General features: G+C 35.7%; 1 protein-coding gene across 4 annotated transcripts in view; it reads right to left on the bottom strand.

Annotated features, from left to right (window-relative positions):
• Positions 1–6,071: 6,071 nt before the first annotated feature.
• ctnna2 (catenin (cadherin-associated protein), alpha 2) overlaps positions 6,072–17,371 on the bottom strand; it is a 559,287-nt gene continuing 547,987 nt past the window's right edge. For all 4 annotated transcript variants that reach the window (XM_069192244.1, XM_069192285.1, XM_069192311.1 and 1 more), the window contains one exon: positions 6,072–7,169. In XM_069192244.1, coding sequence (XP_069048345.1) covers positions 6,882–7,169 — 288 coding nt within the window. In that variant the 3' untranslated portion in view covers positions 6,072–6,881. The remainder of the gene's footprint in view (positions 7,170–17,371) is intronic.

Here is a 17,371-nt window from a genome sequence, read left to right as displayed (position 1 = left end):
TAAATGAGGGTTACTGTAAAGGACCTTTTCTAAGGCCTGGGAAGCTGGAATTATTGAACACATGCTAGAAGTTGTGCTGAATTGCCCTAGGTAACTAGAATAATTTTTCATATTCTGTACTGCAGAGGTAGCCATTCTTTTTTGGATCAAGTACATTTTATTTTTGCTAGATTTCTCTTTGCTAGATTTTTTAAATACTTTTAAGAAAGTTCACTTGACACATAACACAAATTAACATTTTTGCCCCAAAATGAAAATTTCATTGTTTGGAAAGCTTTCAGGTTGTTCCCTTCTCCTGAATTTTTTCAAATATGAAAATGTATGCACCGTAAAAAATCATTAACTTTAGTGCTGTTAAAGATCAGTATGCCCACCTTGCAACTCACAACTGTAAACCCACTGAAGCTCAGCAGCTACTGTATATGCCTGGCAAGTACCTGGATTCCCCACCTGGTAAAAGTTAATATTGCTGCTGGAAGAGGTGTTAGTGGGACCAATAGATCACTTTATTGGCCATATACAATTTCTTGCATTAGGAATTTGTCTTTTTGCATGCTCCAGCTTGCTCTCACACAGGCACACAGACAGGGAGAGAGAAGCTTGGGGTCAGAGCACAGGGTCAGCCTACGGCACCCCTGGAGCAGCTGGGGCTAAGGGCCTTGCTCTGGGTCCCAATGGAGTTGGATTCCTCTGCCAGCCAGGGGATTTGAACTGGCAACTTTCCAGACACAGGTGTAGGGAGTGCTCACCCTGCAGTCTGTGTGGGTCCTAACACCCTAGTAGTGATGTGTTTTTTTAGATAAATGCATCCATTCATAGTTTCCACATGTGGCCTTTAGTTCATGTTTCAATGTCAGTTTTGAAGAACTGTAGTGTTACGCCACAGCCAGATGAAAAACAGCAGTTCATGAGGAATGACAACACCCAAGGAAGCAAGCTCGCCAAGGAGATATAGGGCAGAAATTGATAGAAGCTTACAAGAAGAATACAATAAATTATACAAAAACACAGGTGAGAAAAAAAACGCAGGGGGAAAGAAAAAAAAAACAAAATGCAGTTCATTGACTATTTATCAGTGGTCATTTGGTTAAACGCTAGTGGCTACTGTGGCTGGCTGTTCAGCAGTCTTATTGCCCTGGGGAAAAAGCTGCTTTGAAATCTGCTGGTCTTTGTGTGTAAGCTTTGGTATTGTTTTCCAGATGGTAGTTGGGAAAACAGATTGTGGTTTGGGTGACTGGGGTCCTTGAGTATAGACCTGGCCTTCATAAGGCATCTAACAGAGAAGATATCCTTGATGTCCGGTAGCACCCAGCCGGTGATGAGCTGCGCTGACTTCACCACCCTCTGCACTACTTTGTGATTCCGGGCAGAGCAGCTCCCATACCAGGGAGCTCCCATACCAGCATACTCTCAATAGTGCACCTGCAGAAGTTGGCTTGGATATGTGACGGCATGCCATACCTCTTTAGCCTGACAGGGATGCATTTACAACATGTTTTGAAGTTGTGCAGGAAGGTGTCTCCATTTTTCATTCTTTAGAAAACTAGTGTCTCAGAACATTTGCCGATCCAATGCCCAATGATGATGATGATAATAATAAATTGGATTAATATACCCATCTGAGTGAAACATAGCAGCCATTCTTTACCAGCAACCCCACTCCACATCAGGCCTGTAGAACAAGCAAGGAAGCAAGGAATCAATTAATTCAAACTACTAGGGAACAAAATAGATGTCAGATTATGACAATTTAACCGGGAACCTTTTGCTCTTTAAAGGAATTCTCATGTCTCTGTATTATTCACTTTACATTTCTTTCATCAAACTCTTGTAGAATTAGTGGTGTCAGTACTTTGCTAAATGTTTAAAGAAGCTTGCATTAAAAAATAGCACTTTGAGTAACTCCAGCAGTCATAAACTTCAGGGGATGCCCTTCCAGAAGGGATATTTCTCTTATCCCTCCTCTGAGATCAGTTGTACATTTTTTTATTTAATGGCACATGCTACCGATATTTTCTGTAAATATACGCAGTATTCACTGTACATTTTATTACTCAGCTGTATATACTTTTACATTTTACATATCACTGAGATTTGTTTTTATCTCTAGGTTTTTTTTGTGTTTCTTTTATCTTAGTAGAATTTATGTCGACACCTGCATATGTTGTACTTGGTGAATAAAAGTTTCTGATTCTAATGTCTCAATGCAAAAACATTTAACACTGAAAATGGAATGTACAGTATTACAGGTGATCGATGTCATCCTTCTTGCACAACTTTTGAAAATATTAAACTGATTTTTTCAAGGTTTAATTGTAAGGGGCAGTTATGTCAGGAAACATTTTATTTGCAGGTCTGGTTGACATTTACAATATCTTCCTTTACTGATTAAAGTGTGCAGCGTATGCATTCAAGGTTTGATTAAAAAAAATCACTTGTATCATTGTCCTGTATATACTGTACTTATTATTAATAAATTACTATTTGTCATTTAACAACATGGAGTGTTGCTGGAAGGGCAGTGGTTACTTTTGCAAGGCACTGTACAGTATGCAACTAAAGGCAAATGCTTCCATTACTTTTTCTTGCCATGAAGTGGATAAGTCTTTATTAAAAAAAACACATGTACCATTTAATGAGAAGAAACCGGTGGAGTAAGCTGCAGATAGTGTGACTGCAATTTCTCACAAGAGCAGAAATGTTGTTATCTTTTGCCACCCACACAAATGCTGCTATTCATCACTGCCCCAAAACAAAATTATGACCTAAATCATTTATAGTATTTCCATTAGAATCAGTCTGCTAGAGGATAGACAGGACTGCAATCATTCTTCCAGCCAAAAGCAGATTGTCTATTATGAAATGGTGAACAAAGCGTTAATCTGATCAACAGGTACAGTATTAATCACTCAGTGTTAATGTGGTGAATTTTGTTTCCCTTGTTTTGTCCACATTATTACAGATTACAGATTACAGTTTACACTTGTGTAATGTATTTCAGTGTAAGAGTCTTGGACATATTCCTGTTACATATTGCTGATTCACTGTGAAAAGTACTTCAATAAATTGTATTATTATACAAACTATTATAGGACAGCATGGTGACACAGTGGTCAGTATTGCCTTGGGCCCGTTGCTTGCTGACTTCTCCTCAACACTGAATAAGATGAAGTGGTTAAAAAATGGATGGATGAATTAATGTTTCATTCCATAATTGTAACCAAATTACTGATTTTTGGCACTGTCATGTTGTCTTGGTTCCTTTTTATATATTGAATTTTGTCAGGTTTTTATTGTATTTATAAACAAATAGTTTATTTTAATTGACACATTCATATACAGTGCCCTGTGATGAACTGGCATCCCACCCAGGGTGTATCCTGCCTTGAGCATGTTGCTTGCCAGGATAGGCTCTACAGTAGCTCCCCCTGCGAGACTTTACTGAATAAAGCTGTTAGAATATGGATGTACAGTATAATAGTCTAAATGGAATAATGCTTTGACTGACACTTAATAGTGTAGCTTCCACCTTTTTAACTACAGCGATGGACTGCCAGTGACTTTCATTTCCACATTCCTATCTTACCCTTTGTGAATCATGGCTTTCAGCTGACTGTTACAGAAATGAAGAGCTGGAATATAAGCTGTAAACAACTTTGTGAGTCAGCCTTTCTCCAATTCCACCAGTTTAGAGTATTTACTTGAAGAAAGCCAAAATATCTGAGCATAAGCAGTGTAAATATTTATATTGATATGATTATTACAACAGACAGCTATATATAACACTGTGTAACCACAGCTTATTTTTTAAATTTTGAATTTTATGTGTACCCTGACACACTCCTAAGATGGCCTTGAAAAAAGGTGAGAAACCCTGATATTATATGGCGTTTTAAACAGAAGTCTGGGAGAAGGCCAAAACCCTCATCCTGTGAGTTTGGCTTTTGGGTCTTTCCCTTCAACCTATATTCACCCTTGCAGCAGCATCCTAGCTCATTAAAATTGGAGGGGAGGGAGGGGGGAGGTTCTGAAAGCCCCATCCTTATGGTCGGATGAGCTTTCAGAGTTTCATTCCACTATTTGATCTTACTGCATTGTCACACTATATTTTTCTTCAGACACTGTGGTCTGGCATTGATTATCTCCCATAGGATAATGATGCTTCCAAGATATGCATTGTACTAATTGCAAGAGTTTTGTCAGTGCCCACCACGCAGAAATAATTTTCAACCATTATCAGCAACAAAACGAAGAATGAAAAAATATGGAAAATATTGCTTTTACATTTGGTCTAGTATAATTTTCGACAACCACACACCATAAAACTGATACGTTATGCACAGCCAAGATGTTAATAATGGATGTGAAAATGGTTCTAATGCATTTCTGTATGCTGTACGATAAGCTTTTCCTTGCCACTAAAAGAAAAATGTTAGAAACAGAATCTGAATAAATATTATTATTTATAAAGAGGCAAGACTTTAAGATATCCTAATTGCACTATGCATAATGCCAATGTTAGAACACATCTTCCTATGAAATTTGGTAAGCCTATAATAAGACTTAATTTGGTAAATAAAATATCAATTGCAAGTTTCTTACAGAAGATAAAGGTCTGTGTTACTTCTAAATAAATCAAAGATGAAGAATATGGTTGGTGTTTCTACATAGTTTAAGAAGACCAACTACTGTAAAGTTGTGATATTAGAAGTGACTGGAAAGTTGTGATATTAGATGTGTAGTAAATAATGTGATGGAAGTTCATATTTTTGAACAGGCCTGTTTTCAAAAACAATAATTGTTAACAGACTGAGCTCTAAGTTATTTTGGATATTTATGCATCAAATTACATTTATGTGTAATGTATCAAAGCTATTACTGTCTTTGTTTTCTTGCAGATATTTATTTTCAGGAAGTGATATACAACACCTTCAGAAAGCAACCAGTGTTGATTGATAAATCAAATACATGATTTGCTAAATTACAGTGTTATTTAAGCAGAAGTAAATATAACCAAATTAGCATTTGTGAAAATAATTCACAAGTTAATTTGACTAATGTTCATATATGGTAAGTATATGGAACAGAATTTATGTGACTTCCAATATTACATTATATACTGTATATATCATATAACATATATAAATATTTTATATTAGTATTAACTTTGAATAATTAAAAAATACTTAAGACTTATAATTCCAATCTTAAAAACAACACTGCAAGCGTGTGACGTATTATTTGCTTATTATTCCATATTTATATTATTTTTCAGAGGCCTGGGGAAATACTTCTAAAACTAACATTAATTCCACATCTATTTTCCAGAATTTTCTATAAGAATATATTGTTGAACTGTAACTAGGTATTAAGAAATTCCAAATATCTTACTCATAAAATTACAGCTTTGAAGATGAAGGATCAGAAGGGGTTAAATAAGGCTAAAAATAAAGATTTGCCTGACAATCTACAAAAAGTTAAGTGATTAATGCATGTATAATAAGAACATAAGACAACTTTAAAAAAAAGCATTTGCAGTACTTTCAAATCTGTGTGTATTACAATCAGTGGAGTGAATCTTTGAATAGTGAATCAAAAGGTGTACAAATATGTATTTGTTTAAAAAGATACAATTTTTACTTTTTACAAAGGTGTGGCATAAATGTGTTAATTTTATTAATGCTGTTTTCTAAACAATAATTAAAGATATAGAAACAGAAATGTGGGGTAGTTCTAGTGTAGAAAATTCTAGTGTATTTATATTTTGAAAAGTGGAATGATTATAATTTCACACATTTCTTTATGCAGTTTGTGCTACATTTACTCTGGGAATCCTTAATCTGTTTTTATTGTGCATGAATACTATTAGAATGAAGCTTATAAGCATGGGGATATTTGAACAATTATCAAATTATTTTTCAGAAGTTAAATTTTGAACTATATCAGTCACATCTTTCTTAACATCTTTACTAGGGATTGACAATTAATTAGTGCGAGATGCTTCAGTTTCCTTAATATGTTAATATCCTTGAGTCTGAAATTGAATAGAACACAAAATAAAATTCTTACAGTCAAGTTAAAGGGTTTATTTGAGAACTGTGGATACAAAGGCATGTTAGACACTTATTTTTCAAGCAATCCACACAACTACTCGTACTGTTCTCTCTAAATTAAATTTATTAAGTTCTACGCAATGTCCCACCAGGCTGCAATATCTAGTGATATAATTTAAAATAAATAAAAAAGACAATGCCAGTTACCATATTGTGCTTCATATAACACTATATGGGTTAATAGGTAGAAGAAAAAGACTCAGTTGCTAACGTTTCCATATATTTGTAACATAAGGAATTTCATAGCACTACAGTTAACATTAAAACCAAAGTATTAATAAGGTTAGGGAGAAACTGAACAGCCTTGTAGATCCCTTTATCTTTGACTGCATATTTCTAAACTTCTAAAGCTGAGATTAGACTGTTTAACCTTTGTCCTCATGGTCTGCCAATAATGATAATTATTATAATAGTGATAATAATCATGTTCACAGTAAACAAATCCTTATAACCTTAGTATTAAGGGTCCACTTTTATACTGTCATACCTGCCAACACATTACCCTAGCAAATGGTTCTATCTGAATCATCTGTGTTTACTTTAAAGCCAGAAATGTTTGCCTATAAAATAACGTTATTCTGTGACTTTACTGCCAATGTCTGAGTAACTGATCCCGAAGTGTCTTGGCATTACTGGGTTGACACTTTAACATGCGAATTATCTGGGGTACTGTATGTTCACCATATATAAGAGCTGGCAGGTATGCCTTTCCCAAAAAAAAAAAAGAAAGATTAGGTGCTAAGCATTTATTCCTTTGTGCTACATGAATTAAAATGAATCCATGGCCTTAAATTCGCTCAGAGCCTGAACAGGTGAGATGTGCTTCTTCTGGGATCCCCGTCTCACTCGTGTCTGACACTCCTCTGGCTTCTCTCTCTTGACTAGGGGCTTCTTCTCTGGGGCTTTCATCCTCCAAGACACAACAGGCGAGTTCACTGCAGCTGTCCCATAGACCTTCTGGTATTTCGTGGAAGCCACATAAGAGGCCTTGACAGTAAGTACAACTGCATTCATCAGATTCTTGGCTGCCTGGATAAGAGATGTTGCACTGTCCAGCTAAGGAGAAAAAAAAAAACATTGTAGAAGTTTACACTTTATTTTTTCAAACATATTTGTTTTTTTGCAATGGCAACATTTTTGATTATACTAGTTCTGTAGAAAGAGTAAAAGGAAAAAAGCTGAATTTCACAATACCACTCTGGTGGGTGCTACAGAGAAGTATCATTCATTAAAAGCTCCCCTTGACTCCAATCAGTATTCTAAAAGAAATTTATTAAATGTTGTAGTGATGTGTTTTGGCAATATATATATATATTGGTATACACGGATACACCAGCCATTAAACACCGCTTTTCCTTCTAATTCTATAGAGAAAAATTTGTCAGTTTTTTACGTCATTGGCTAAAAGGTAAAAGTAGAACTTATTCTTTCATGGACATGTTAGTCAACATATGAAGAAGAAAACAGCAGGCTATAAAGCACGTTTTATAGTTACAATTAACACAAGATCATCCTGGTTTCTAGTAAAACTTTATCAAACAACACCAGGCTTTTCCCTGGTTGTGCTAGAGGACTTTCACTGATTTTGAATGTTTGATTTTCATGTTTTCAATCAGGAAAACATATTGGTACAGTACAGTGCTGTCTTGATCATGAATGCGTCATTCACTCAGCCGTCAATTTAAAATTCTGTGTATGATTTCAATCACACCTTTAAAGACATAAACTGTGTTTAGAATTAGCATCCACACAGGTCATGCATTTTCCTTTCAATTCATTTGTTTTCTGTAACGTTAAAAATCCATAGTACACGTTTGCCCCTGAAGGAGTGAAAAGGCTCATTTAATGACCCTGAATTCCAGCTGGTATAAAAAAGAACCTTGGGTTGAAGTCTCCTAAAAAGCCCAAGGACTCAGGATTTGAAAAGAATAGGCAGTAATTGAATCCCTACAGGAAAGAGTGAATTGATTAAACAATGCCAAACATCTTGCATTGTAAGTAAATGTGCGAATTACTTCTAAAAAGAGCATGCAATCTAAGTAGATGGAGATGTAACCACTGCACTCTATCTGACACCTTGATATTTCTATTAATTCTTGCAACAATTTTCTGTGCTTTGTCTTGTTTTAATGAGTTTTCAGTGGTAGAGGATTGGGGTCACAGTGTTATATAACCTTTCCAGTTACCACACAGCATTAACAAAGTCTGTGCTACTTTCCTGCCACAGTAGTAATACTAGACTCTGGCAAGAGACAGTACTTTTGCTTATATTACATTCATTTTGAAAGTATCTTGCAGAAGTTAAAATGACTCTCTGCGTAATGTTCATTACAAAAGGTTCTTCCTTTTTTTAAAAATAAGACTCCAATGAATATCATCAATATATGATCTTTCGGAAAGGAGACCATGCAAAGTTACAAACCCATGCATTCCAATCTCCCAAAACCCATTATTCTTAACCTCATTTTAAGAGTCATAGGTAGTTATTGACAAACACACATTTAAACTATGGACAATGATTCACAGTATTGACCAATATTTATTAATTTAATGTACAGTATTGATGTAAAAAAAAAGGACAGTGTGGTGGTGCATTGCCAGCCTTGTAGCAATGGGGCCCTGGGCTCAATTCCGGACCTGGGGTGCTATCTTTGTTTATCTTTATTTGCATATGTTTTCGCTGGGTCTCATACTGGTAGGTTAATTGGCTTCTTTGACAATTGGCCCTGGTGTGAATGTGTGCATATCAGTGTGTGCCCTGCGCGTCCCATCAAGGGTGTAGTCTGCTTGCTGAAATAGGTTCCCACTCCCCTGCAACCTTGAGTTGGATACAGCGATTAGAAAAAGGCTGGTTGGATGTAAAAAAAAAACCTCCAAGAAGAAGAAAATAAAGATTCAAGAAACCGAACAGCTACACTATATACAGTAAAATGTAGCTAAGGTCACTTATGCGTCAAAATGTTTTATACTGAATTCAGTCAAAGAAGATACAGTAGTTGTTCACTGCTAAAGTGCACCCATTTATAATTGCTATTTATAATACACTCCAAATTGAAGAAGGAAAGTTAAGATGTATTACTTGAAAAAAAAATACATAATTTTCAAACTCTGTTATTCAGTGAGAAATGTGCCTTTTGTAGTCCACCAGATTTTCTTAATCTGTTTTCCTTCAATGTTATATAATGTGATATGAGTTTTTGAATGTATACTTATTTTTATGTTTCTGTAAATGCAGGTTAACTTATTAAGCTCGAATGCTGCTCTTTTTCAATTTTAAATATGGCAAAATATGCCAGAGGGGCTTATTTAATGCTGTTCACTTGTTACTGCTACCTGATGAAAATCAACACACAACACAAAAACAAGCTCCACTTCCAAACACTACAACAAACCTGAGATCAGAATTGTGGAGTCTAGCTAAAACACTTCTAAATAAGAAATCATTTGTAACACACATCCTGGATTTATGTGAAAATGTATTGAACTCTTAAAAACAAATTATAATAGGAGGACATGCCTATCATGCATCATTATGATATTTTATGGAAAATCTTGATGACCAAAACATATTTGGACCATTCTGTAACATTAGTTTATAACTGTCTATTGTTAACTCTAGTTTCTGATTATCTCTCAGTCTGTACACAGTAAGAGGACTTGCAGGACTTGTTATTGTGCAACAGAATTAAAACTTAATGCTTTCATTGTTAATTGAGTAATTCAGAATATAGCATAAAAAACACTTTCCCTACTTTTCCTTCCTGAAGGCATTACAAGGAGGTGCAGAAAACATATATTTCACAGTGAACTGAACGGGTATTTACTTGCACACACCAGTAAAACAATCTTAGAATTTAACATTGCTAACTTGTCATATCAGTGACTACAAGTAACACTAGATTATGTTGGGCTTTCAACTGAGCAGATAAGAATCCTAAAAGTTTGACTTTACAGTTTGCTTTCACATGAAGTTGAAGTGAGTGCTTGTTTTGGAAATGATGCCCTTGGGATTTACACTCAGTCTCCTCTTTAAGTAATTTTTCTTTTAGCTTTGGCCACAGTTGTTATTACAGGTACCATTTTATTTTCTGCATGTATTGATTGCAGTTAAAAACATTAACTTTTTTATCAATAGATACATAATCATCATATTTTATCTTCCTCCTTGGAGCCATGGTAACTGACCTACCACAAATGATTGCCCAGCCCATTAGCTAATGGTTCACCCCAGATTCCATCCATATCGCTCTCTTGTCTTAATTAGTTCTAAAAGCTGCCATTGGAGCTTTATATATAGGTAATGGGTTAGCATAACCTGGTGTTTTCCTTTCTTCCTTTCCTTTTCCTTTGACATCCTGGTCAAATGATCCTTATAATATCACTACAAGCACTAACTATTATAATTATGGAAATCCATGGAGGTTTTCAGTATACTGTATAAAACTGTTAAAAAAGGGGCCGGTACATGAGCAAAGAATAATAGTAATTAAAATGGCAAAATACGGGGCATCCATAAAATAATGCTTTAATACCTCTGCCATATGGATGGTATTGATTGGTCATGTTTCACTCACTGGATATAATTGTACTACCCATGTATTTATTTACAATGCATGGAAGATGTAATGTGCAGTTTTGTTTTCTTTGAAATGGCACTCAACAATAAATGAATGTGTGTACCTGAATGATTATAAGGTATGTACCGTGAAGTGGAATTAAAGACAAATACTGCTGATGGTTATGGAATGCTACAAGATCTGTGTGCCTTCAAAAGTACAGAACAATGTTTGTAGAAATAAAATTGTGAAGTCAAACTCATCAGTCTGTTTTGAATGAGAAATCAAGCTACCCCTTGCTATCAAAGCTAATCAGGAGAAACTGGGCAAGTAAAAAGCAACTTATAAACATTAAACATCATTGGTTATTCCTGAATCAAGTAAGGTAACTGTAAATGTTCAGTAATGATGGATATACATCAAATACCAAACTAACAAAAGTATAGTTCACATATTCATATTTTATAATGTTTTCAAACTGCTATGACATTCACATATTACAAAATATTACACACACTGTGGTGTATCTTATTTTGTGATTTTTAAGGACAGAATATAGTGTGAAACACATATCCAGAAATAAAACTAGAGCACTGAGATAAAGATGACCAGTGGCAGCTTGCTGTTAATTGCTTCTTGGAGCTGCCATGCCTTGTTAGAGGCTGTGTAGAACATATTCTTATCTCGGCTATTATTGCTATATGTTATAGCCTGTGGCTTGCTGTTTTGGTGGCAATTACTGGCATTAAGTCAAAGCTTAAAGTTAACTGTGTCATTATGAGCTGTAGGACATGTAAGCATAAATATAAATGGCAAATATTGCATTTGCCCTGACACCATCATATTTAAAAATATTAATTTAAACACATGCAACTGAATTTAATAAACAACAGCCACATATTGACATTTTCAAATGCAATGTGAGAATGGTAGTCACAAAATTTTATTTTCAGGATAATAAGCTTCAAAGAAGTACCTATCTGCATAAAACACCTAATATGAATGCTATTAACACATGTGGCATAATCTAACAAGCTGCAGTGTGAGTCACTGTCCAGAAACTAGTGTTTCAAGGCTATTTTCTAATCACAAATGTGCAATGAAGATGTAGAAAAATGTCTCTCTCAGGCAAATCCAGATCAGTAATAAATTCAAGTTAAAATGCCTGCTCTTGTATTTACTGCTCTATATCTTATATTTTAATATATTTCTTTTTAAATTTGTGGTGCCTCATTTTTTCTCAGTTATTTAACAGGACTTCTTTTCTGTACTGAGACAATAGACAAGGTATTCTCCATAAAATATTACCAATATTAGAAAAAGAATGCTAGGAGGAATAGTAATCAATCAGAGTTTCTTTTTAACTTCTGAAGCTATAATAGACCTAGAAAAGTAATTTATAAGCTGTTGTATATTGTAAAAAACAGAAGAAGCATCCTATTCGTCTCAGTGATAGATGTAGGAGACAGTAGATTTCAAAATAGATAAAGACGCTTGCTTTTCTAAATGTAAAATAAGACTGTCAAACCACTTTAATAAAATCTTGCACTGAGGCTAGATGATTCAGAACAAATAAATAAGAGGCCAAGATAATACACTGGATCCAATAAGTATGTTTGTATCATTTGTATTAACTCAAAAAATAGTAGATCCTGATGAATTGAATAGAAAAAGTATAACATTTCAAATAAACATATTGATGTTCCACCACATGGTTAAAAATGTGAGAGAATGTTATTATGTCATCCCAAAAGAAAAAAAAGATCTTCCAATAAAGTTTACAGTATATAATGAATTAGATATTTCTAAATCTTTAGATTAGGTACAGCTTTTGTATAAGAAACTAAGGAAATTGCATCAAACTAACAGATAAGGCTGAACCCACAGATGAAGAGGGACACATGGTATATAGTCTTATTTTCTCTTTGTGTGATGCAGCCTTCATAAAACATTGCTGAAACACTGCTTTTGCTATCTCGCAGATTTAGAAGCAATGTAGAATCTGACAAGCAGGGTGAAAACATAGTGTCAGACACATGGACAGATATGTAATATGGGCCTCAGTTATTCAAAACTTATTCAGTAATTCAGTTTTCCTCGTTTGTCTTTCTATCATATATAACTCTCCTTTATATGTTGTCAATCACTGCTTATTAAATACGCTGCTCTCCAGCTACAGTTTTTGTGTCAGCTACAGTACAGAGTATGTATTTAAGGCATAAGATGTTCAGCCATCTTAGAAAAAACCTCTAACCAAGAAAAATATAAGGAAATATTTACTGCACACATGACAGTAATTAATGTTGCAACAGCAGTGATGGTTATGATATCAATTTTTGCTTCCTATATTGAAATATATATTGTTTATTGTATATATTGTATTGCAGATACTATATTGTAGACTATTTTAATCAATATCTAAACTTAGGATCAGTAATATCCATGAGCAACTAGAGTACATAATTAATAATAATTATAATTGCTTACACTTATATAGCACTTTTCTGGACACTCCACTCAAAGCGCTTTACAGGTAATGGGGATCACCACCAATGTGCAGTATCCACCTGTATGATGCAAGGGCAACCATAGTAGGCCAGAACGCTCACCACACATCAGCTATCAGTGGGGAGGAGAGCAGAATAATGTAGCCAATTCATAGAGTGGGATTATTAGAAGGCCATGATTGGTAAGGGCCAATGGGAAATTGGGCCAGGACACCGGGGTTATACCCCTACTCTTTTTGAGAAATGCCCTGGGATTTTTAATGACCACAGAGAGTCAGGAAATCGGTTTTACATCTCATCTGAAGAACAGCACCTGTTTACACTATACTGGGGCATTAGGACCCACATGGACCACATGGACCACAGGGTGAGCGCCCCACTAACACCTCTACCAGCAGCAACCTTAGTTTTTCCCAGGAGGTCTCCCATCCAGGTACAGACCAGGCTCACACGTGCTTAGCTTCAGTGGGTTGCCAGTTGTGAGTTGCAGGGTGATATGGCTGCTGGCATGTGCTTTCCCTAGATAGCACCCAACAGAGAATATTAGAAAAAGAACTTCACCTTCAGTTTTATCATATAATTAAACAAAAAAGGAATAACACATTCTGGAGAGGAAGAGCTGTCTAATTGTAAATTAAAATAAGCAACAGGCAAATCATATCAGTAAATGGGAAACCATCCACATGTTTGTGAATATTTCCCTAGTACTTCTCACTGTTTGCTTTCACTTATATTATAAGTAATAGTAACACTAGTTTGGAAAGACATACAAAAACAAATGGTATTCTAGGAAAAAAAGTGCATATCCTTAATTCTTCAGAGTAATTCCTTAAAAAGAATATAAAACTCTACAGAATTATATCAACAATAAAAACCACTATGAAAAACAAATCAGCCTGCTTGAAATTCATTCCATGCTTATTTTGCTCAAATTATTAAACCCTTTTTTTTTCTAATTTCTTGCAGCGTGAAGAAAAGACACTTCAAACAGCCTGTTGAAAAGAAACATGTTGTTTTCAACAGAAACTGGCCTTGCCTGCTCTGTTCTGAGATTCATTCCTCATCCCATTTAAATATCTTCAGACCAGTGTGTTAAGACCTACATAGGGACCTCAAAGGCAATAAAAGAGCTTGAACAAACATAGCCACATTCCCAGAAGTCAAAAGATGGTTTGTGACCTGTGGTTGGCCTTTTGTAATAGTGACTCAAAGGCTGACATTCTTAATAAGATCCCTGGAGGTAATATTAGCTACATAAAAAGGTACTTCTAAAATAGATTTTTTGTTTGTTTTTTTTCCAACTTGCGTTTGTGAAGCCCTGTGACACTGTGTTAAAAGGGGAGATATGAACCCAGAAACTAGAAACTAAGATTTCTGCAATCTAGCCAACTCTGTACCCTTAGCACATTGGTTTATTAAACTGAGACTAACTAAAATACTCCCATCTTATTTGGATAAGTTGCACACCGATATGTAGCTGTGGCACTCATAATGTAAAACATACAAAGAATAAAATTATCTGGACCCTTTTAGACCAGAAAAAAAATGTAAGGGGATAGTTCTCATTCAGAAAAAAGGTTTTTGTATAGATTATACAAAATAGATTGGGCTGTATAGACCAGAGGCTGCATGTTCGAATCTGCGTTACGTTCACAATCAGCCAAGGTATCCTCAGCTTGCTGCACAATTAGCTTGACGTCATCTTAACTGCATCTATTCACCCTCTGTCATCTCAGTACCTCTATTAAGATCTATTTCAGAAGCTCTATGTATCTGGTTTTCATCCTTTGCTTGACAAAAAGGGAAAAAAAAGTGATATCACATTACCAGTTATTAAACTAAAAGACCTATGTAAACCACCTTATATGAGTCATCTCATCATGCCATACATATTCCAGAATAAGTAATTTAAATCAAAGCCAGGCACATTAACCAACTAGGTCATTAAATGTCTATCACCTACTGAGGGTATAAATTATGTCCAACTTCTTAAGGACGTAAATAAATTATTCTGTTTCCTCTACCTCACCAGAAAACATCTACAAAGATACAGAAAAAAACAGTTTTTGGAAACTGAGGCTATGATCACCTAACATTCCCTATTCAAGCTTGAGCACCTTCAATCATTCTGCTTCAGGCATGCAGTGGCATTAGGATGCCGATGTCTTAGGGTCTGTAGAAATAAGTCTTCAAGTGTTCATACATGTACAGGACGTCAAAAGGTCCAGTACATCCAATTTTAGATGTGGACACTGCATTAAGGGGTTCAGGCTTTGTCGTGAATGGCAAGTACATTTCTAATGTGAGATCTATCATTAATAAACACAAAAAATATTCTTATGAATATAGGATGCACCCCTGTTTTTAAAGACTTTTTTTATTTTTAGAACCATACACAACAACTGTAACAGATCTCAGTGCAGCATGTTACAGTAGTGACATCACCACCTTGAAACCTAGACAGCATAGTATTCTGCTTTCGGCAGAAGACCTGGTATTTGAGTAGCAGAGTTTGCTGTTGTCTAGGGAGTGACAATGTGTACTCTCTGAACTTGCAAGTAACAGTGATTGAATTCCAGCAGGGGCAGATCAGACCCACATGCATCAAACAACTGCAAACATTAAGTGGGATAAATGCAATCTGTGGTCCTCCAAATTGCCTTGCGTAGGAAAGCATATGCATGAACACATTGTACAAATGACTAAGGCAGTGCTACAGGATTGTAATTCATGCACAGAATGTGTAAGAAATAATTCTGAGAGGTAACAAGAATGCTTTTATCAGGGATTGATCACTGATAGGCTACTCCTGGTTAGAGGGATTTGTATTCAAGGACTGTCCAGTTTTTGTTTGTTTGGACTGTCGTGTACAGTATATAGACACAGTGAAACCAGATAGCTATACTTTTATGTATGGACTTTTACAGGTAGGATCAATTATAAGAGAAGCAGTACAAGCTTTCTCCAGAAGGACATATAATTAGTGCAGCAAAATTAAGCATCCACCAAAAGCAAACAATAGAGGCTGAACTACTGCATCCAAAAATGGTAAAAGCTTCCTGTTGGAGTAGCCACTGGGCGATATCTCGGTATCGTCAGGTTTCCTAAAGCTGCTTAGAGCCAAAAGATTGAACAAGAAACAAAAAGTGCTATCAAACAGGATTAAGTTTTATCTTCAGGATCTTTTCTTAGTTGTGCTACAGCTGAAGACAATGGTTTAGTGTCCATAGTAACAACACGATTAGCATCCTTGGAACAATCACCCCCCACTGCTTCATTTTCAACAATCAGTGAACTTACCAATCTATTATTGCTGACAACATGCAAACAGATCAATAAAGAGAATGCTTTATTGAATCAGCAATAAACAGTATATAAACAGATTACATTAACATTCTGGAAATTTATAGTATACAACACAGCCACCCAATACAGACAACATACTGCTTTTCAACAATTATATATTACTGACTGAAAGAAAAAGTCCAGTTCACCACAATGTCATTACATGATGCTAAAAACATCACTTTAGAAAGTGCAGCCTAAGATAAACACAAGTGCTTCATGCTGCTCAAAATATGTATTGTCATGCATCACTATGCAATAATAATAATAATAATTGCTTACACTTATATTTTTCTTTTCTGGACACTGGTACTTTACTTTACAGGTAATGGGGACTCCCCTCCACCACCAATGTGCAGTATCCACCTGGATGATGCAACAGCAGCCATAGTGCACCACACTCACCAGCTATCAGTGGGGAGGAGAGCAGAGTAATGAAGCCAAATCATAAATGGGGATTATTAGGAGGCCATGATTGGTTAGGGCCAATGGGAAATTCAGCCAGGACACTGGGTTACACCCCTACTCTTTTCAAGAAACACCCTGGCTCTCTGACCCACAGGACAGCTCATCTGAAGGATGGCACCTGTTTACAGTATAGTGTCCCTGTCATTATACTGGGGCAATAGGACCCACATGGACTGCAGGGTGAGCACCCCCTGCTGGCCCCACTAACACCACTTCCAGCAGCAACCTTAGTTTTTTCCAGGAGGTCTCCCATCCATGTACTGACCAGGCTCACACCTGCTTAGCTTCAGTGGGTTGCCAGTTGTGAGTTGCAGGTGGATATGGCTGCTGGCTGAGCGCCTCACACATCAAGTAAATTAAATTCTTGTTAGTATTGTGAATT

This window comes from Lepisosteus oculatus, chromosome 1 (assembly GCF_040954835.1).
Source record: "Lepisosteus oculatus isolate fLepOcu1 chromosome 1, fLepOcu1.hap2, whole genome shotgun sequence".
In the NCBI taxonomy this organism is placed as follows: domain Eukaryota; kingdom Metazoa; phylum Chordata; class Actinopteri; order Semionotiformes; family Lepisosteidae; genus Lepisosteus; species Lepisosteus oculatus.
This window is presented reverse-complemented; position numbering and strand designations above follow the sequence as displayed.